General features: G+C 37.9%; 1 protein-coding gene across 3 annotated transcripts; it reads right to left on the bottom strand.

The window, feature by feature from the left end:
* Positions 1–1959: 1959 nt before the first annotated feature.
* On the bottom strand, positions 1960–15180 carry LOC145769324 (apoptosis-inducing factor 3-like). 3 transcript variants are annotated; one of them, XM_082580922.1, is made up of 10 exons: positions 14942–15180; positions 11310–11465; positions 11007–11184; positions 9326–9443; positions 8173–8417; positions 7564–7783; positions 7088–7200; positions 6100–6295; positions 5580–5726; positions 1960–4562 (listed from the first exon to the last, which is right to left on the bottom strand). In XM_082580922.1, exons 2-10 carry the CDS (start codon positions 11432–11434, stop codon positions 4171–4173), a joined length of 1734 nt encoding a protein of 577 aa, XP_082437048.1. In that variant the 5' UTR covers positions 11435–11465; positions 14942–15180; the 3' UTR covers positions 1960–4170. The 3 variants fall into 3 exon arrangements, with proteins under 3 accessions (XP_082437048.1, XP_082437049.1, XP_082437050.1); XM_082580923.1 differs by having other exon boundaries at positions 11310–11460; XM_082580924.1 differs by lacking the exon at positions 14942–15180 and having other exon boundaries at positions 6172–6295; positions 11310–11497.
* Positions 15181–22283: the final 7103 nt, after the last annotated feature.

Genomic DNA, 22283 nt, shown 5'->3' with positions numbered 1-22283 from the left:
TTTTTCACATTTTGGACTCTTCAAGTCGTAAGCCCAATTTAATGAACTGCTTACGTACACAGGCAGTGCCGTTCGGATCGTGAACGAACGCCCTTTGGTACCTTTGAGTGACGACCCTAGGGATTTTACTGTCATCACCCCTGCCTCACTTTTGACCCCATACTTAGACCCATACTGTGCTGTTGGGCAACCACATGATCGTGACCAATTAAGAAGGGATTATCGGTTCAATTTGTCACTTTCTCATCAGTTTTGGAGTAAATGGATCGATTTTTACTTGCCAGGTCTTCAGGGCCGGAAAAAATGGCTAAAAATGGCCGAGAATTTGGAGCCTGGTCAACTTGTAGTGGTAGGTTCTCTCCAGGACATTGGTAAACGTGGGAAGTATCAACTTGGGAGGGTGCATGAGGTAGTTCCACAAATTAGGAAAGGGAAGCCTGTGGTTCGTAGAGCTAAAGTTGCCGTCTGCAACTATGATGAGAGTACGGGGAAAGTGAAAGTAGACTATGTGTTGAGGGATATTTCGTGCCTCGCCCCCGTAAAGAACACCTAAGTGCTAGGGTTTGAGCCTGGTTTTGTCTGCGGTGGCCGACACTTGTCTGAGCCCAGAACAGTCGGTTATTATCGCAATCATTGTATATAGCATCAATTTTGCGTGTACCTAATACCTATGGTACCAATTTCATGTATCGTCGTGTTTATTCTTATTGCTGTTCATTCTTTGCATGCCCTTTGTATTTGCGTATTAACTTAAACGTGAGTGATTCAAACAATTTGTGTATCATGTGTTTTTATTCATTGGCTCACAATTGTCGTCAATTCTTTTTTAGTTATGCCATGTCAGACTGTCATAACTAGGGCCGCTATGTTCCAGACGGTTGTTCGCCTGGTCAAACGTCATGTAGAAACCGTTCGGGTCTACTGAATATTACGTCATGGAAATTCCTAAAACATGAGCCAAAATTGCACCATCGTCCGTAAGACTCGTGTCAAACCTGTTGAAACCGGTTTAAACATTGTGCCTTTGAGTTATCACAAATTTTTCTGATTCATTCTCGAAGTTGTTTGTTGAAAGTCGGTCGCACATTTAACTGGTTTATTTGGTGCTTGCTAGCTGGACAAATTCTCCGTCTTTTATCCAAGTAATCTGTATCGTAGTGACAGTTTTGAGGTGTAAGGCGTTGCACCAGTCATTTCGATAGCCGCGGGCTAATTTTACAGAAATACACTGTTTGAAAAGAAGTTCAAGTGTGTGTTTCTTCGGTCATTATATACAGACGAACGGATTCGGGAACTTTATGTTAAAATTTTCCCACGAAGAGATTATGGTTTACCGCTGTGACCACAGTCTAAAATATGTGAAAATTAATAAAACCACTCAATTTCAGTCCCCCCAAACTTCAACTTTCCGTAACTCAAAAAGTTCTCAACTTTAGGCTGTGAAACTTTACCAGTTAGTCTCAATTCACCATAGCAGCAATCAGAGCTTCCAATTTTGTTTAAAAGATTTGTAACAACCGAGATCCAGGGGGTGGGCCTTATTACTGGCCGGGCCTTATTAGCTGCAGATGCCAGGCACCTGCAGCTAATAGGCCTAAGGCCCGCTAATTTTCAAACCTCAATATTTTTATAAATACTGCATAATTTTGAACGAAACTTGGAACGAGGATACTTTGGGTCTATCTAAACAACATATCTATAAAACAAGTTTCTAAGTAAAAGGGGTTGTAAAATATTAAAAAATTCAAAAAAATCTCAAGCGGGCCTTATTAGATGCACGTGTTGTGAATAAGGCCCGGTTTGAATTAGCACCAAAAGTGATGGAAAAGGTGTATTTTCACTATAACAACAACACAAAACAAATTCTAATCAACAACACAGGCACATATCTAATAATTAAATACACAGAGACAACTATTCCCTCCCCCGCTCCATGCTCCATTTTTTAAAAAGCGACATGGTGTTTTTAGATATGGTAGGGATGATAAAGTATTTTGATTCTGAAATTATGATATTTCCATTGCAATAACAAATTGGATTAATGGTGTAACAAGAATTTTTAGGTCACTCAAGTCTTTAACCCTCACTTTCTTAACCAGGGGTGCACAACGTTACCCCAGGGGCCCATGGGCCTCATTACAAAAATTAGCTTAGTCTGATCATCGTTATCAGTCTTGCTTTAATTAGAAAAAAAGTTCAAATTTATTGGTTTTACTGCATCAGCATGTAGCCTACATATCTTTCACATAAAATGCAAAAAAACGGAAGTCAAAGCGGTTTGTTAACTGCAGAACAGTCTAAAATATGTCTAAATTAATAAAACCACTCAATTTCAGTCCCCCCAAACTTCAACTTTCCGTAACTCAAAAAGTTCTCAACTTTAGGCTATGAAACTTTACCAGTTAGTCTCAATTCACCATAGCACCAATCAGAGCTTCCAATTTTGTTTAAAAGGTTTGTAACAACGGAGATCCAGGGGGTGGGCCTTATTACTGGCCGGGCCTTATTAGCTTAATAAATTTGATGAATTTGGTTACTTACAGATCGAACTATGATTATCATACAAGGTCTGCATCTTGATAAAAATGAAAACATTATTGAGGGAAATGCCTAAAAAGTGACCAAAACAAGATTATACAGTAGGCCTACTAGTCGAAATTTTCCCGGGGCAAGTTCCCACACCCCCTCTCATGCTTTTGTTTATCGGACATTAAGTTTTGCATTGTCCATTCGTTTTAAAAATTTACTATGTTGAAATTCTGGTTCTTTTCCAAATTCTTTCTGGATCTGCTACTACGCTGTCGGCTTATTTACTTCTTTTCGAAAAAAAAAATCTTAGAGTTGTTTACTCTTTTCTGATATAGGCTAATGAATGTAATTTTTTTCACTAAATTGAGAGTTTCTTGTCCTATGTTTAAAAGCCATCACTAAACATAGAGGCCCACAAGTGGATTTCGGGGGGAGGGAGGCAAGATGTTGCTCACACGGCCCTAGTCCCAATTAATTTATGATTATGCGATTTTCCACATTTTGAGAATTGTTCAGACTGTTTGGTAATTAACACGTAGCCCAATTAGTTTAAGTTTAAATGAAAAAAAAAAAAAACAGGGATGTTTAATAACACTACTCGAAGAAAAAACCTTCAGTCAGTACACTTATCAATCCTGTTTTTAGGCAACGGCACTTCAAGAAACAACCTAAATACGGTGACTACAGTAGAGGCAACAGACTAATATCCTGATTGAAGGAGACAAAACATCACACAAAATTTGATACACAGTAATTCTCACATTTAGCAACTTTTATTTGTAGGCCTACGTACACCTTACAATTTTTAGATTGTTGTCCGCCCGGATAGCTCAGTTGGTTAGCGCGTGACTTCATGAACGAAGAAACTTCAAGATCAAGCGGCGCTTGTTCGATTCTCGGGGTGTGCGCTTGAGCAACGCATTCTAAGGACTGCTCTCTATCTACAGGCACCTAATGAATGGAATAATTCCCTGGTAACAACATTTCAACAATAGAACTCTTCACTCTGTCACTTCATCTCGGTAACCGGCATTGCGTCAAAAGCCTCTAAAAGTATGCGAAACTACCAGGAATAACCTATCAAGGCTTTGTTAGTCTGAGGATAAAGATTCAAAACCAACCAACCAGATCAATAATTGCTAGAAATCAATGAAATAGTTTCACTATAGCCGATATCGGGTTTTTGCGACTCCTCTAACCACAACTTGACAACAGAAACGCGAGCAACATAAGATAGGCAACTGCTTTTACGCAAGTGAAATACATTCTAAGTTAGGCTACATCTCGATTCCTATCAGTTGTAGAACGAAAAAAGCAACAAGTCGGTAAATGGCTAAATGTAAACAACATTTGGTTGGTTAAGTAACCTAAGCGTATCCTTGTGGATGAAATAAACCCCATTAGGCTACATAAGTAAGTTAATGTTATTTGTTGCGCACAAGAGGCTAAAACAAAACTTAATTAAAAACTGTAAGAGCCAACATTTCTACGAAGTTATTTTGCAATCGTCGGCACGTGTCATTCATGGAAAATCAAGGTCATTTGATCAATCCTGTAAAATTCCTATGATCCTTATGTGCATGATGACTACTTCACCGCAACTGCAACAAAAGTTTGGCTTTTACCACTTCATATCGACTTTTAGAGGTCTGCAGGTATGTCTTTCCGTTTTAGAACTTTGCCACCATATAAGTTTTCAGCAAACTTTGCTGCAATGGGATCAGCTTTCATGGTTGCCACAGCAATAACAACGTCGTTACAAAGGTAATACGCTGCGAACTTTTGTTCTTCCAGTTTACCTATAACAACAATGTCATCAAACCCGGCTCCATGGCCAGCATAACGAATGGTGATACCATACTGGACTGTCCAAAAAAATGGAACGGATTTCACGAATTGACCGTCAGCGGAGGCTTCTAATCCCGTGTAAAGTCCCGTGTTAATCTTGCGAATCGAATTCATTATGTCAAGGGCTGCTATGCGTCCGTGTGCGTGTGCCATTTGCCAATGCTGTATATTGGTCAAACTTCCGCCTATAAAACACAAAGTAATTTAGATAAGACTTTCCTACTTGATTGGTAGCCTTGTAAGCTGGCATATGCACAGTTCATGTTCAAGTACGAAAATAATTTTTTGCCAGCATGTTTCTCTGGCTACTTTGTTAAATTAGACGACATACATCAACATGATACAAGACATAAGGCTAAAACCAGATTTTTTCTTCCCAGGTTTGAAACAAACTTTGGCAAAAAAACACTCCATTTCTTGTGTGTGCAAGTGTGGAGTGAAATTTCTCACGATATAAAAGATTTACCGTTCCATTGCTTTAAAAAAAATCTCAAAAACCAACTGTTACATGAATATACATGCGTACCTTAAGTGCTCAATACAAAGGATAACTTACCTTTACAGTAGGCCTATATCATCATATCGTACTTATTAATCTTTGTTCTCTACAGTTATTAGTATCAAATTGCCCTGTTTTTGTATGCTTCACATAAAAATTGTTGCAATTCGGTGGTGGTATCCACGTTTTTCTTCGTTATTTCAGGAAAACTTTCGCAAGTGCTGTAGCCTATTATAGCACACAATCACTAATTATTGGTGGTTGGTCAATTCTTGGTCGTTGGTTTGAATCTTCATCCTCGGCTTACTCAGTCTGAGAATGCAGATTCAAACCAACAGTAGTTGTTTTTCAATCTCAATGGCGAACCCTTTTTATTCAATGAAGTAGTGTGCCTGCCTCTGCACACTAGTGTGTATGAATGTGTAGTTAGATTTACTGTGATGGGGTGGTGGCTGACTAGATGACTGCTTATGGTCTTTCGCTACCATCCTGATTGCGCCATAATCTAACCAACAGTTGTACAATGCATTGTTTTGACAATTACATTTTACTCTGATTATTTGTTAATATATGGCGCTGTTAAAACAAAATAAATTGAATTGACTTGACTTGACTTGTAGGCTTGAATTCACCCATTTTGTTAAAAAGAGAAATGAAAAAAAAGCGCTTGGAGATTTGGTGAAACAAAAAGGGTGATCTTTACCTTTTGCTTGTAATGGAAACATCGCTATGTCTCCAATCGCATAGACGTGAGGTACTTTTGTTCGCATGTGGCCATCAACGATCACATATCCTTGATCTGTCATACGAATTTCGGACGTTTGCAAAAAAGCTGTGGCTGGAGTCACACCTACATAAAAATAAAGAGTAGGTTTCATCATATTAATTAAAGTAGATTTAGAATAGGGTTTGAGTAAGACAACAACACTTCAACAAATGGAAACTTCACTGTCAATCTCGGTGACCTGCAGTAGTGATTCAAAGCCTCTACATTTCTACAAGTATGCGAAGCTGCCAGGATCAACCTCTCAAAGAAGCTTTCTCAGTACGAGGATAAATATTCCCACATCAATCCTTAGCATACATAATGAGCTGCCAAATCATTTTTGTTTTGCATGCAATAGCCTACATTAGTACATTTTCTTACGTAGGCTACACATTAACTCTAGTTTAGGTTAACTTAAGACAAACCGGCAATACAGAAAAGTGAAACTTTTTTGTACCTACGCCCACAACCACGACATCTGCTTCTATCTTTGTGTCATCTGATAAAATAACATGAGACACAGACTTGCCAAGCATTTTGGAAGTCAAGCTTTTAACTCCAGTCCTCGGATAAAACTTCACGGAACCCTTTTCTTCATGTAATTTCATCACAACTTCTCCAACTTTTTTCCCCAGTGAACTTTCAAATGGAACCTGTTGCAGGAATGCTAACTATCAATTAAATTACAAATTACGTTTGATAACAGGTCTTTGCGATCTTCAACATTGCAATAGGCCCATCTAAAGCACAAGCCTACTCGCCTCACTACTCTATGACGGAAATCTTATTTCGTATAGCAAAGATTGACAGTCTAGTGAAAAAAACTCTCTTTTCCTTCCAAAACAAAAATCTACGAATTTCGTGAAGACCTACGAGTTTCCAGTAACTGTGTGCAACACCATCAATAACTCAGCGTCCGCTTGATCACTCAGTTGGTTTAAGCGTTTGACTTTGCGCACAAAGAAACCCCAAGATCAAGCAGCGCAGGTTCAGTTTTCGGAGTGAGCCCTTAGGCAACGCATTCCAAGAACTGCTCTCTATTCAAGGGCATTTAGTCAAACAATACTTCGATAATGAAACTACAAACAATACTTCGATAATGAAAAACTTCACTTTGCCAATCTCGGTAACCGGGCTTACAAGCTACACCAGTGTTTCTCAAAGCCCCTACATGTATACAACCCTGCCAGAAATAAATATTCATAAACTTTCTCAGTCCGAGGAGAAAGATTCGAACCAACTAGTCAGTTACAAAATATGGAAGTGAGCTTTTGTTTTCCGTTGATAATTTTTTCTCAAATAGCAGCTTATAACTTTTGCGTGAAAAGAGGTTCCCTCTAAAGAGTCTAACCAATCAGGCTACAATTTGTACAAAATCTGAAAACGTATCTATTGCTAGCCAATGACTTGTATCTTTAACAATATGGTTTGTCGATTTCACTTACAGATGATCTTTTTCCGCATACTACGCTCACTGAGGAAGAGATTGCCTTGGATGCGAGAAACGATGCGACTTCCATCCCAATAAACGAAGAACCAATAATAGCTACATGTTTCCCTGCAATTTTAAGATATGTAGTTTGTTGACAGCCTTTTCTTCTTTCCCGATTTACAGTAGGCCTACGTAGTCTTTTAAACATAGCACTGTAGTAGTAACAATGGCTGAGTTGAAAAAAACAAATAAAAAGCCTTGCATACAATAGCGCTGATTAAAACTATGAACTCATATACCCTTTTTATAATTTGCTGAACTTCCTAGTTTTAAATATTTACCAATTTACTGATTTAACTCGATAGATAAATTGCAGGCCTATGTAAAGATAACTCTCCGTCTTACAACATAGGCTACTCAGTTCAGAGATTGAAAAGATGGTGCACTTTTTTTTAGCTTTGTACCCTATGCAATGCATTCACATTGTACCTTGACTGGCCTTTGCAATAGCATTGGCATCGCCGACTGTTCTCAGCACAAAAACGTTCTTCAAATCCCAGCCAGGGGCTGGTTTCAGCGTGCGAGGTACTCCACCGGTGGCGATGACCAGAGTGTTGTATTTAACATCAAGACCTCCATCAGTTGTGAGGCCAGGGATAGGTTTGCACAATCGTACGCTTTTTGTTACTACGTCAACCGATGAAACTTCCTGTTAGGTAAAAATATTATCATTTTTCCATTAAAAAAACATTTGTTTGTATACCGTTTCGGCCTAAAATAAATAAACGATATTTTAGTAGTAGTTCCTAAAGAACCAAGCAAGGGTACTTTAAAGTGCTCAAACAATGAAACATAACGAAACTTGAATTATGTTGCAATGTTATATTTGATTGCCACAGTAACCAAACTATTATCGTAAAATAGAAATGCGGTGATATTTCAATAATATAATCAGGTGCATTTTTACTTTTGTACAAGTTTCTGAAAACGTTACTTTGGCAAAAGCAAAACAAATGTTTTCGATCGTCATCGCCACCCTCTCACAACTACGCTAACGGTACTATACACATTCCAGAAAACTTGGAACAAAAAACTTACAGCATTGTTATACAATTCCACTGCAATTTTCCTGAAATAGGTCGCACTCTCGGTTCTTAAATATGCCTTTTCCGGTTCTACGTCCAAAACTTTGCTAAGTTTCGGCCGATCATAGGGAGGGTGTATTTCTTTGCTTATAATCACTATTCTGCCCTTAAACCCTTCCTTCCGAAGAGTCTCGGCACAGGTTAATGAAGATGGTCCGCCTCCTATGATAACCACGTCGTGATTATGCTTAGATGTGCCTGTTTATGAAAAAATGTAAGACTGCTTGGGTTAGGGTCTCCTTCTTTTTATCTAATTTATTCGACAGGGACTTTAGTGGTAAAAAAAACTAGCTGCTACTTTAAATCATATCACCGTTTTGTAAGAGACTATTCCACACCACAACCTGTCTCAAAACAAATGCTTTTTGCACTGTAAGAACTATATTTGTAACGCAAAACTGATACGTAGGCTATTAGACAACCTTTCATTTGCAGCAAGTCAGTGATTACATTAATTTCACTTTACTGCAAAAAAACATAGTTATGTTTCTGTACTAGTTGCAATGTTCATCTGATGAAAGTGAAAGTAAAAGCAACTACAAACCGGTTGATTTATTGCTTCACTGACGCTTCGCGTACCATAATAATGCGCATCTTGCTACCTGTTTGTTGTTGCTTTCACTTTCATCAGATGAACGTTGCAACTTGCAACTAGTGCTAGAAACGATAATTGTCCTGATGAACACCAAAACTTTTCAGCATTTATATTTCTGTAACCAGTTTTTTGTTCGTTGGTGTATTAATTATTTAAAAAAATATTCGTTTCTAAAACCACATTGCAGAGTTTATAAGCTACCAATGCAAAAAACGCATCATTTCTCACAAGCACATTTCTCTTATTGTTTGTCAGATAGATAGACGAGTTAGCAAATAAGATCGCATACCAAAGTAGCAATGGCGATAAGTTCGTGCAAAATTAACAGGCAATTTTGTTTCAAAAATACGTTTGAATTGCATTCATATTAAATGATAATGTCTGCGGTCTGTGCTGAAGAATGACTTAACATTTATCGCGCCCCTTTTGCCTCACGTCTCATTTTCAGATAATAATAGTTAGAAACTGTTTACTAAGAGTATGACAGGACAAAAAGTTCGTTTCTCCTTACTTGTAAGAGAGGGAATTGTTGAAGTACTGCACGTTTTTGCAAGCAAGTCATTGCGCTTGTTGTCATTGAACTGGCGACGTCTTGCTCCAACAATTACGTCATTGCCTTTCAGTCTAACCTGCAAAGGCGAGAGAATGCAAATTCAGAACTGTATACAATAACAAAAGAACTTATCATTTTACCACAGACAGATGAAGTTGCTATCAATTATTGTTATCTGTCTATAATGATATTCAAGAATTATCTCTCTACCAAAGCTAGATTGTCGTTTTACATCGTATCGTACTATCGTTACTTACAGGCCAGCATTACCATCTCCACCTTTGATGAAATAACCTATGGGCAAAAGTTTCTATTTTCACATCGTTTAAACGTCTAACCACGTTAAAACAGTGTAATAATGGCAACTTTTGCTGCTGGAAACTGGAAATGCATTATGTTTATGCTTAAAATTCTGAAATCTGCAAAAACAAAAAATATCATGTTCTATAGGCTATTCATAGTTTAAATATTCCAATTAATCTTTTGTCTTTTGAGATAACAAAATAGTGAAGAATTCACTTTCAAAAAATTGCGACGTATTTCAGATCAATCTGGTTAAGATATTTTGCGATCACTGTTTTTGACAACTTGGCCGTTTCTTGCATGAATGTGTTACAAAATTTTCCCTTCACCAATGAGTACATTCGGTTGTAAAAACTTGCCTTGAGCGACCGAAAAGGCAACGAAGGCAAAGCTAAGTGTCATCTTCTACTTCTAGCCATGCAATTACGTGCCTTGACAAGATAGACGAGTGTCAGCGTGTTCGCGCTCATCTCATGGCCACGCAGCGTAGTCCGATTGAAAAGAATTAATTCGTGTAATTTCTTATTTTGTAGGTCTCAAGCGTGAAAAGAACTTAACTTTTTCAATTGACCACCACCGGCTTAGGACATCCTTATTTATATACTGTATATATAAAAATAGCCTACGTTAATAGTTTATTTCATAACAAAATGTGGCGTTTGAATCTTCCATTATTAATTATTTATGGATTTGGCATAAATTGCCACTTAAAGCATAACGTCGTGCCAATTCAAATCTTGATACGTGTGATCGGTCTAACGCTTTTTGACACAAAGTCCAAACACAAAGTTGTGAACAGTAAAGTGGTTGACTATTCTCGCGCCTAAGTTTTGGTGGCTTCGTTGCTTATCTTGATTAAACCTGGGGAGGCAATATTTTATGCACTAAGGACTGATCCGAAGTGTAGAAGTTAATTTCAATGTTTTTTCCATAACTGGTGAGCGAAGCTCGGCGGACAAATGAAGCAATATCCGTCCTTTTGGAATGTTATATTATCCAATTGTTAATGTTGTTAATGATCCATTTATGGCGTAACGCAACAAATTACTTTGCAAAGTTATACAACTACAGTGTTGTAATTTGTTGTCGATCATTTATAAAACGCCATCTGGCTGTCGGATTAGGTCACACTTCATTCACTGAAATGGAAATTTTCCATCCTTCAACATAAAATTTCTCTATTTATTTTGCCAGGCCACTTTTACAACAAAAAATAAGTAACACAATAATACACAAGGAGACAGCAAATGAAATATAAGTAGTAGCCTACTTTTACCAGTGGTCATGTGAATGTCTATTTACTACAATAGTCGGTGAGACGATTAGACAAAACTACCTTAAAACTCTGCAAACTGTCCAACCCAGGAAAGTCTTCTATGTCTCCAGTCCTTGCATTGAAACAAGCCCCGTGCCACGGGCATCGTACTCGACCGTTAGCCAAAACTCCATTTACCAACGGTGCACCGTAATGGGTACATTTATAGCCAATAGCGGTTATTGTTGCATCTTTGTGCCTGTGATTTACACTTGATCAGCATAAAAATCAAATTATCTTGTTGACATGAGCAAAAACATAAAGCCAAAACTATGTCATCATACTGCTGTTAGGCTACTTTGACAATGATAACTCAAAATTTACCTGACTAAAAGACACTTTCCGATTCCACCCAAATCAACTTGTTTCATTTCTCCTTCTTCATCTTTCAGGTCATCGGCTTTGCACACAACAAATTCGGCATAATCATCGTCGTCAACGTGAATCATATCAAAGGAAGTTGGGACTTAACTTACTATGCTGACAAAATTACAAAAGGTATTAATTGCTCCTGTTCTGAAACGAAAGAAATGCTTGCCACAATACAAGACGTTCTTTATCCAATTAATATCAGTTCTGAACAATAATCATCGCCTCGAGCTTTATAGAGTGGACAATGACAAGTCTAGTGAGACGCAAAACCCCATTTAGCGTTGCTATTTGAGTAGCAGTGCCTGCTGCGTATGCAAGATGCGTGAGCATACAGACATGCTACGTAACAAGCGTATATCACAGTTACTTCCTGTCACTGTCGATTTTAATACGATTCAGTCATTTTCTCTGTATTCTGTTCTGCTTAGTTATGTGAGTCTTTTTTTTAAACGTGTTTTTATAAAACAAATGTTTTTTTAAAAAAAGGATTTTTTTACATTTTTTCAAAAAGTAAAATGGTTAAACATAATTTTTATAGTTTTGAAACAAACAAGATATCGATACAAGTTAGCCTGTATGAGTTGGCTAAACTGCGGGCTTTCCAAACAGCTTCAAAACTATGATATATTAATTAAGTTACCTGAGTCACAAAGGTAAGTAAAAACTAATCTAATTTGTTACAGGCAAATAGGCCTAAGTATTCAAGTCAAGTAAATTTATTTTGTTTCAATAACGCCACATATAAACAAACAAGCAGAGGAAATGAAAACTAAAAACAATGCAATGCAAATTACAGCTGTTGGTATAGTGTTCATAATTTTGCATTTGTGGTTGCATTTTTGCTAGAGCCGTGAATGCCTTGCGGTGGGAATCTTTCTATGGGGCCCTGGAACAAGAATAAAACGCCGCAATGGAATAACTCGTTTGCCTGTGATCTCAGCATATTGCTTGCAGCATCCTTTGCATTGTTTTGGAGTCAAAATCGGAATCGTTTCTTAAAAGATTGTTGAGTCAAAAGAGTTTTCGATACGATTTCGCAACCCTTGTGTGAAGTACAACCTACGTGCGGTGATTTGATGAATAAAACAACACTTCAACAATCAGAAAACTTTACTCTGCAAATCTTGGTAACCGGCTCTGCGTTAAGAGCCTCTAGTAGGCCTACAAATAACATATGCGAAACTACCAGGAATAATCTACCAAGACTTTGTCAGTCCGAGGATAAGGATTCAAAAATCAAACCAAACTAAAACCGATGGAAGCTAGAGCACCAAACCCAAACAGTTAATGGTTTGAAAATTATTATGTAAGTTACGCGGTCTGCATGCCATTTTTTTCCAGAGACAGGGCCGTAGCCAGACCGCAGAGCAAGGGGGGCCAACTTTTTTTTAGGGAGGGGGCCGAAAAATGTTTAATGATTTTGGCATTTTAACCTCTTAAATACTGGTATCCACAAAAATTGCAATATATCAGATTAGTGTTAAGACCAACACTGGTCTCTTATTTTATCCGCTAGTTAGCCTAAATCACGGCAACCATATTACAATGCCCAACATAACACAGCAATTGTTGACTTGTTGTATAAATAGCGGTACTTGTTATGAGCAAAAACTTTAACTGGCTCGAAGAAGCTAGTTTCGAGGATTTTGATAAACGATATATATGATTACATTCCGCCTATACACCCGTGAGCTAGTCTATTGCACTTGCAGTCGCGGATGTTTGGATGCAAACCGTCTCACAAACAAGTCTAAATCGATAGATTTCGATACAGAATGTTCAAAGGCCATAAGCACCAAGTTTGCCTGTCTTGGTTGCAGAGATGTACGTATACGCCGCAAATTCTACTCCGCACACTTGCGGCGTAGACTTTTTGTTTACGCTAACGCTTACGGCCACATTTTTTTGGATAGTTGTCGCTTGAGGCTACGCCGTAAAGTTTTCGCGGTTTTTTAGCGCATAGCGTCAACGCATACTTTTTAATGTCTTTTTTTCGCTACAACACGCCAATACCTTCCAGCGCTGCAGTTGAAAGAATGTTTTCAATGGGCAAAGACATATTGAAACCAAAACGCAGCAAAATGTCAGATGAACACTTTCAAATGCTTGTGTTTCTTCGTGGAAATTCAAAATAAAACTTGTTTGTTTCGAGTGGTTTATACCGTGTGAATGTTTGGCACCTAGCAAACAAATTGAGTTTACGCTAGTGTATGCGCTAGTGTATGAGGCCGCCAACTTTTTTTACAAATTACGTTGACGCATACGGCGTATGGTTTTTCGAACGTTTGCGTTTACGCTGACGGCGTCAATACTTTTTGTATGATGCGCGTACATCACTGCTTGGTTGGAACATGCTCCGTCTAGTGGGAGCGTCAACCCTTGTTAACACTGAGAATCCACACTCACAAATGGCAGTTCTAGATCCAAATGTAGCAATATCTGCTGCAAGGTGGAACACTTCACAGATCAGAAAACTAGAAACAAAATTTATTTACACTGATTGGATTGAAGAGAAAAAATAAACACTGCTTAAAAGATTACGGGTTTATATTTTGTATGCGTTGTCTTCAAAAACCACTTGCTTTACCACTGCACATTTTGCGATTTATCACTGCACAAATTGGTTATCACTGACCCTTAGAATTAGGTATGGTAGACCTACCGAGAATAGCGACAGCTGATATCAAATAACCTAATTTGAATTTGCATCAGCGCCACTGATTATGGGTTGTTTAATAAATGTGTAAAATAATTGTAGGCTAAGTAGGCTATTATAAAAAAAAAAACGTAGCCCATAAATAAAGAAGTTTTGGTGTCGAACTGATCGACGTCGTTTTCGATCGTTGCTCAGACGATCTCGCTACTTTGTCCGCCTCGATAGCTCACTTGGTTAGCGCGTGAATTCTGGAACGAAGATGCTTCAAGATCAAGCGGGGCTGGTTCGACTCTCGGCCCTCGGGGTGTGAGCTTGAGCAACGCATTCCAAGAACTGCTCTCCATTCAGCGGCATCTAATGGATGGAATAATTCTCTGGCAACAACACTTCAACAATCGGAAACTTCACTGTCAATCTCGGCGACCGGGCCTGTGTCAGTGATTCAAAGCCTCCACAAGTATTCGAAACTGCCAGTATTAAGCTCTGCAAGAAGCTTTCCCAGTCCCAGAATAAAGATTCAATCAATCAGTCGATGATTCTCTGTCTCTGTATCCACTTGTTTACTTTCAAATGTAAGCTATGAGCTTTCAACGATCGTCAGCCGTTGAAATGGAAGAAGAATGTATTGTAGGCTATTATAGTGATCCAAAAATTACTGCAATTTCCAATCAGCGTATGTGCGGTCTGGAAGTTACGCCAACTTACGCCAGAGGCCAGACCTGAAGTCACTGCAAGAAAACAATGCAAGGTGCAAAAACGTTGCTCCTGATGGAACTTGACAAAGATAAAAAATTGTAGCCTATGTATTATGGCCCTTAAAATACTGTAGTTGCAATTTGACATCCGAAGAAATGTGCTTGTCATAAAACAAATCTCCCACATACAACTTAAACAAACATACGATCACAAACTAGAAACAAAACTTTACCTTGCTGTCTATTTGTAATGCCAACTGACTTCGAATGAAAAACTCCTGACTATTGGGTGAAATAAAAAATAGCTGCCGCCTTTACATTTTTATGTGCAGGCTAAACTGTAGTCTGTTTTTATGAATAAAAAATGCCCTATCTACATGTAGTTTGACTGAAAACAGCAAAAAACTTCAACTGACTTTTCTACATTACAATTACGCGCAGGCTACTGTCGATAAAATTAACTAACGAGTAACGACTGATAGAATTAGGCATTTAGTATGACAAACAATATAAATAATTGAAAGTTGCAGCAAGATGTGCAGGGTACTGTATCGTCATAAAGAGAATAAAAGATGTCATAAAAGTTAATTTAAGTCAATTCTACTTCATGCAAATTGACTGCGTTTACGACTGATAATAATAATAGAATAGACGACGACTGATAATAATAATAATAAGAGTATTTATATAGCGCCACATCCACAGTCAAACTATGCTCCTGGGCGCTGTACATGACAATGGTGATAATTAATACGGTACTTTCAGTCATAATGTTCATTGAAATAGAACGTTTTCAAGCGAGCTTTGAATTCAATTAAATTTTCAGCCTCTTTTACACAAATAGGCAAACAATTCCAGCAACTGGCAGCAACAACTGGGAAGGTGCGATTTCCATATTGTGTCTTACATGAAGGGTTGCACAAGAGCAGTTGATGTTGAGAACGCAAAGTTCTGGCAGGTTTATAATGAACAAGCAAAGTGTCCAGATAGTTCGGAGCAAAACCATGGAAAACTTTATAAATTAATAGACATACTTTGAAGAGAATACGATACAATACTGGAAGCCAATGCAGGGATTTTAGTATAGGAGTGATATGCTCACGTTTACGTGTTAAAGTAATTAGCCGAGCGGCAGCATTCTGAACTCTTTGAAGACGCAAAATAGTACAATGTGGAATGTTATTTGGACGCAAAAGAGAGATGTTTTACGAGCATCAACATTTATAAACTGTCTGATGGAACCAATATTTCTAAGATGAAAAAAGCAAGATTTAACTATTCTGTTTTTGTGACCCAACCAGCAAACTGTCCACTTGAAGCGGACAGCGGTTGACTGTCTCGTATCATTAGGTCTTGTTACTGACTGTCTCCTACTATAAGCCTTGTTACCGGTACTCAATTTTAATTGAAATTAAATTTTGTTGCTTAATGTCAGTGGAAGAGTGATATGTGTATTTAAATCGTCATAAATTGTTATTTTGGGCTCAAACTTTGTAATGATACGAAATGTAATGACACTGGCTTACATAACAAATTTTATGATGACTTTGGAACAATTGAAGAATTTTGCAATCCAGTGTTACCAAATAAATGTGTTTTATCGGTGAATTTACAATGTTTTTTTTTCTTCTAAAAAACGCTCAGAAAATAAAACAAGTACGGTAGTATGTTGAAAAAAATTCAAATTCTTTGCGTTTCGTTACTCTACTTTTTTGAAAATGCCATGCAACCTAACCTACGTTTTGTTGCACCACTTGTTTTTTGTTTTTTTTTAATCATAGAATAAACAGTTACAGCCATTATAATTTTGTGATACTACAGATCATTTTCGAAAAGCACTTTATTGAACAAAAGAGAGCGTGCGAATTGAAAAGTTTCTTTTTTCCAGAATACTCGTGCACACACACACATAAAACATCACATATTTAAAGATAAAAATAGTGCTTGATGAATTTATTATAGCCAGTGGCTTTCGGGCCGTTTCGTGAAACATTTTTCAGGCGAGTATTTTATTAAGCATGCTTTAAATCTATACTTGATTTACATAAAAACTTTTTAATAATTTGCTTGTCACAAGCATCTCTGACAAAATTTTATGATGATTTTGGATTAAAATTGCAATTTGATTTGAAGTTGGTTTATCTGATCACTTTTGCTCTTGAAGTACCGTACTACAGTACTTGCAAAAACACTTGGCAGATGGCAGCTCTGCAGATTTGTGCTTGACTACACCAGGAACTTGTTTCTTGCGTCAGCAGCAGAGTTGCCATCTGGTATATTTATATACCAAATTTCACAAATCTGGTATATTTTTTTTATGTTTGGTAGTTGAAATTTTCGTTTGGTATATTGGTATATATTTGGTATATTTTGTAGCATTTGGTAGGTGATTTTATAGTACAAATTTGGAGTATGTCAACCAATAAAAACTTGTTTCTTCTTTAAAAAAGCTAAGTTGAAACACTAAAATGGATGTACCATTTGAGATTTAGCCTAATGACCATCAATCAATCAATCATCAACAGCAATCGCCAATCAGCATTGAGAATATAAACACGAGCTAACTTGCACTTACAGGTTAACTTACACTTGGTTAAAGGTAATGTTTTATAAGGTATATTGTTGTCTCAAGGTGTTAAAGAATGCTTCTCAGTGAGCAACATTGCAAGTGTTGTTGACTTAAGATTTTGACTGTGCTGTTATAATAGAATGTAAATTTTGGTTTCAAAATGTTGAAGAGTGTAGTTAATGTGTGGCTAAAACTTGTTTCATGCTTACTAACAGGGCCGGATTTAGCTGATGGGGCCCGGGGCACTTTTAGATCGGGGTAGGGATGGTAGAAGTAGGGGATTGCTCACTCATAATTAAGGTGGACAACTGGAGGGTCACAATGTTACGACAAAATTTGATGCAACTACAGCTTGAGGTCTACTGGCTACTGCCATATGTCGCATACTCAGGTGCAGTTTATAGCCTATGACCTGCCCACGTGTGTACAAAGTAGCCTATGTATCGCCAAAATATATGTAGGAAATATGTGATATCATTTTTGTTTAATACAGTAATATTCAAGTCATGATAATGCAGTGGTAGAATTCACGCAACACCGATAACGGTAGTAGCCTCACACTGCTGCAGTAAGGTTTTGCAGATTTTATACTGTAGCACCCAAAATTTTAACCAAATGTAGCAATTCATTTGATGAGAATGAATTTACCTAAAATCAAAGAAAAATTTGTGCAGTTAGTTCTAAAAAGTTCAAAAATTAGCGGAACTGCTAATTTTTGAACTTTTAGTAACCCTCCAACTGTCCATTTTTCAAGAAAAATCAGTAAAGTGAGTTGTCCCGATATTCCACTGTCCCTAGATCGGGGGATTTCTGCAAAAAAAAATTTCGCGCCTACGGTGCGAAAAACCACCCCTATGTCTACAGTAGCATTTATCCAGCAATGCACCACAGCATTTTGCAGAAACTTCAAAGGCTGAAAGAAAAAAGTCATAATAGCACAAAATCACATTTTGTCCACGTAGGGGGGCCTCCAAAAGGCGGAGGGCCCGGGGCACCTGCACCCTCTGCCCCCACTTAAATCCGGGCCTGCTTACTAATTCCCTTATTGTGTTATATCGTATGTAATTATTGAATCATAATTACTTAATTCCTACGGAATGGCCCGTTTCGGTGAGTCCGATTCGGTGAGTCCGATCCCTTAACGGGGGATTTTTTCAATTTTTTTTTTAATTATCGGGTACTGTAGCCTAATTATCATTGCCGTTTTAGGGTTAGGGGTTTGGGGTTAGGGTTAGAGGTTAGGAACTCACCGAATCAGACTCACCGAATCGGACTCACCGAATAGTAGCAGATCCTAATTCCTAATTACTCTGACGTTGATCCTGATACTTCGGTTAAGTGCAAAATTTCCTAAATTTTCGGAGCATGTCTACTGTATTAGGCGCAAACAATTAGGTGCCTGCCAGTGCCAGATAGGTGTGCCCTTTGTGGCGTCGGGAAATTTAGGTGTGGCATGCGGTCATTTTGGTGCTATTCGGAGTAAAGTATATTTTGTTGGGTTCTTGATGGTTGCATGGTGCGTTTTATTAATGCGTTAGCCAAGTGGGCGTAGTCTCGTCTGTATTACAGGAACCAACGCTCCAGTAACATTTTTTTTTTCTGAAACTTGATTAAATATCATGCGAAATTGCTGTGGTAATCAATTCATCTTCGGGTCATATATATGAAAATTAGCCTAAACTGAAATGTTCTTTTCCCAAGTTAAAAATTAAACATTATTCAGCTAGTTGATGTGTTCAAAACGTAATTTTTGTGTAAACTTTGGTTTTTCAGATCTGTTTGGTATAAACTTGGTATAATTTTTTCGGTTTGGTATATATTTGGTATATTTTTTTTTACTATTTGGTATATATTGCTCCACAAAATCTGGCAACCCTGGTCAGCAGATTCACTGATTAATTGGTTGGTTTGCAATCTTTATCCTCGGAGTGACGAAATCTTAATAGTTTATTCCTGGTAGTTTTGTATAATTGTTGAGGCTTTTAATGCAGGGTAGGTTACCGAGATTGACAGAGTGAAGTTTTCGATTGTTGAAATGTTGTTGCGAAGGGAATTATTCCATCCAGCTGCCGCTGAATGGAGAACCGTCCTAAATTGCGTTGCTCAAGCGCACACCCAATTGCCGAACCAGCGCCGCATGATCTTGAGTCAGGTGTGTAACTACTGAGCTAATGGGACGGACACTAGTTTCTCTAAAACTTCTTTAATTCGCATACTGTTAAAGGGCAAGAAAGCTTTTAGACTAAATATAGGTTAATTAAGCTGTTTCGCTGTCGCATAAGTAAAAGACCAAAAAATAGACTGCACTCCTACTGCCACCATCAGTAAAGAACATTGAAAACTGAACATTTTTGGCGTTTATGTTGACACAATCTACCGGTAGGTCAGAGGTTCTCAAACTGTAATTCGTGACGCAGTGGTGCAAGGTTTCAATTTTTAAGGCGTTACACAATATATTCGCTTTGCATCTAAACTCAACTGCGGTAATAAAATGCTTATAGATATTATTATCTTCCAAGGCCTAACATGTGCATGAGAACTCATTATTACAAAACTGTAGCAATCAATTATGGTTTAACAGTTACATAGCTTAAAGCAGATTGATGTGGAGGCAGGGTGTAAAGCGATTTGCGGCACTTGGAGGTGAATCCGGCCACCCTCGGTAGCGGGTCATTATCATCATCATCAACCAATTTTAATTATACAAGCCATGAATTAATCCTCATGTCGAGGGTGTGTGGCAAAAACAGATTAAAACTGGACTATTTCATAGCGCAATTCAAATTCACTTTGCCATGAGAAAAATAAAAGCTGGAAACACAAGTAAATAAACGAAAATGTCTAAAATTCTTTAAAGTGGCTATTTTTACCCACTTTTTGCCATGGCTACAATCAGGTGTTGCCAGAGTTAGATTAAAGTTAAGAAGGGTTAAGGTAAAGGTTAGAGTTAGGAATAAGGTTAGGGTTTTGATCTTTGCCCAGGACTAAAAAAAAATTCCAAATTCTACAAGTTTTTGTTTTTAACAGGTTTAAACTTTTCTCAAATTAGGGCAGAATTTCTTATCTGGCAACGGTACTGAGGCTATATTTACACTATATACCGGTAGTACACTATACATACACAGTCAAAATTCTTTTTGCTAGAATCGTCGCAAGTCAAAGAAATTTTTTTAAAAGCATTGTAACGAAAAAGTTTGAGAACCACTGGCTTACGTGTTGCATCTTAAATGTGTGGATACCCTTCGAATAAAATTAATTTTGATACAAAATATTATCTAAAAGTTTGTGCAAATGCTATTATTTTATTTCAACTATTTATTGTTAACTTATGTGAGTTTCTCGCATAGGCTACCACTGGGAAGACTTCCGCGTACCACTGTTTGAGAACCACTGAGTCACTACCTAACTACAGTAGCCTAATGTCCTCATTTCCTTGTGTACCTCCTAGCTTGTTGAAGTACCAGGGTACCGTACTACAACTGATTCTACATTCTCATAGTAGTAACATAAATTTTTAAGCCAAAGTGCTAATTTGTTTTGCTAAGTTAAAGCTTTGCATTGTTTGTGTCATTTTTTGTTGGTTTGAAATTTGAGGCCTGTAATTATCAGTGCTACGTTAGATCATTTACTTGGATTTTGGGTTCGGTTAGTTTACATGAGTGATGAGCTTGAGATCTTTTGCTACCATTCTTATTGCACAAGTCAATTTTTGTTGCCAATCTTTGTATATGGTCGAAAAAATGGAACAACTCCTATGAAATGTTTTTTGGTTTTGTGATTGGTTGCTGTCACTGCGTCAATGCTTGGTATGGGATTATTTTCAGGGAATGAAATATGTTGGATCCCCTGGCATAGGCGCCGAGTTTTCAAAATAGCTGGGCGGGCGAACACATACTGTCACGTCATAAAGGTTTATTTTGTGCGTTTTTCAAAAGGGCGATTTTGCTAGGTTGTTGGGCTAGCCTAGTTTTACATTTAAGTCTGTCTCCTCTAACACGATTTGGAAACAAGTAATAAATATAATTGGCACGCAACAACGTCTGGTCCTGGTAATTCAGTTCCGCATATTTTTTGTGATTGGTATGTGCGGGTTGCGGGACGAAAACTGCAATACTGTACTACTACATTGCTAATGTTGATACAACACGATAACACACACACAATACATCCAACGCAGAAGCAATTTATGGCAATTCAGCTCCCGAGAAGCCATCTAGCGATAAACTGCGCTATTGAACCGAGCTTACATTGAATCTACAATTAGAACAGTTATAGAACGAAGGAGCTGAATTGCAACTAATGACGGTGCACGGTCGATTGGTCGACAGACATTTGGTCGACAGGACAATTGGTCGACAAGACAGTTGGTCGACAGGACGTTAGGACGACGACGATTCATTTTAGGGTTAGGGTTAGAGTTAGGTTAGGGTTAAGGTTAGTTAACTAACCCTAACCCTAAAATGAATCGTTCTGTCGACGTAACGTCCTGTCGACCAACTGTCTTGTCGACCAATTGTCTGTCGACCAATTGTCCTGTCGACCAACTGACCGGGTACCACTAATGACAACCAACGATTTCATCCGGCCAAACCAACAAGTGTGCAGTTTAATATCAGTGACGTAACAGACACAACTGTGATGATTGAGATGACAAATTAGAGCATTTTGGCAGCAGAGTTAATTGATAACATCCTTTGAGAGAAAATTACTCCTTTGAAGAACAATGCTACGTTTTTACGAACAATGCTACAGTTTTAAAAGCAGTGGAAATTGCGGTCAGGCTTTTGCCGCAAATGAAGTTCCTCACAGGTTTGCGAAATTTACTTGATTTATAGCACTGGGCTACGAGTGGCAGAGTGGAAACAAACGGCGCAGCTGGACACTTTTGCTCGTTTAACAGTGAATCAACGTTGTTTAACGTTGCATGAATGTAACAATAGCAATAATTGACGAAAACTAATCGCTTAATTAGTAGGTCTAGTAGGGCCTATCATATGGCGACAAAA

The sequence above is a fragment of the Aplidium turbinatum genome, chromosome 4, assembly GCF_918807975.1.
Source record: "Aplidium turbinatum chromosome 4, kaAplTurb1.1, whole genome shotgun sequence".
Lineage (NCBI taxonomy): Eukaryota > Metazoa > Chordata > Ascidiacea > Aplousobranchia > Polyclinidae > Aplidium > Aplidium turbinatum.
Note: the sequence above shows the minus strand (reverse complement) of the source record. Positions and strands in the feature narration are given on the sequence as shown.

What these genes read in the sequence shown, in the direction of transcription:
- LOC145769324 (XM_082580922.1), bottom strand. Translation starts at nt 11,434, where the DNA reads ATGATTCACGTTGACGACGATGATTATGCCGAATTTGTTGTGTGCAAA. An exon ending in GGAAAGTGTCTTTTAGTCAG is followed by an intron (nt 11,185 to 11,309) that starts GTAAATTTTGAG and finishes TGTAAATCACAG; the next exon opens with GCACAAAGATGCAACAATAA. An exon ending in TGGAATTGTATAACAATGCT is followed by an intron (nt 7,784 to 8,172) that starts GTAAGTTTTTTG and finishes TTTACCTAACAG; the next exon opens with GAAGTTTCATCGGTTGACGT.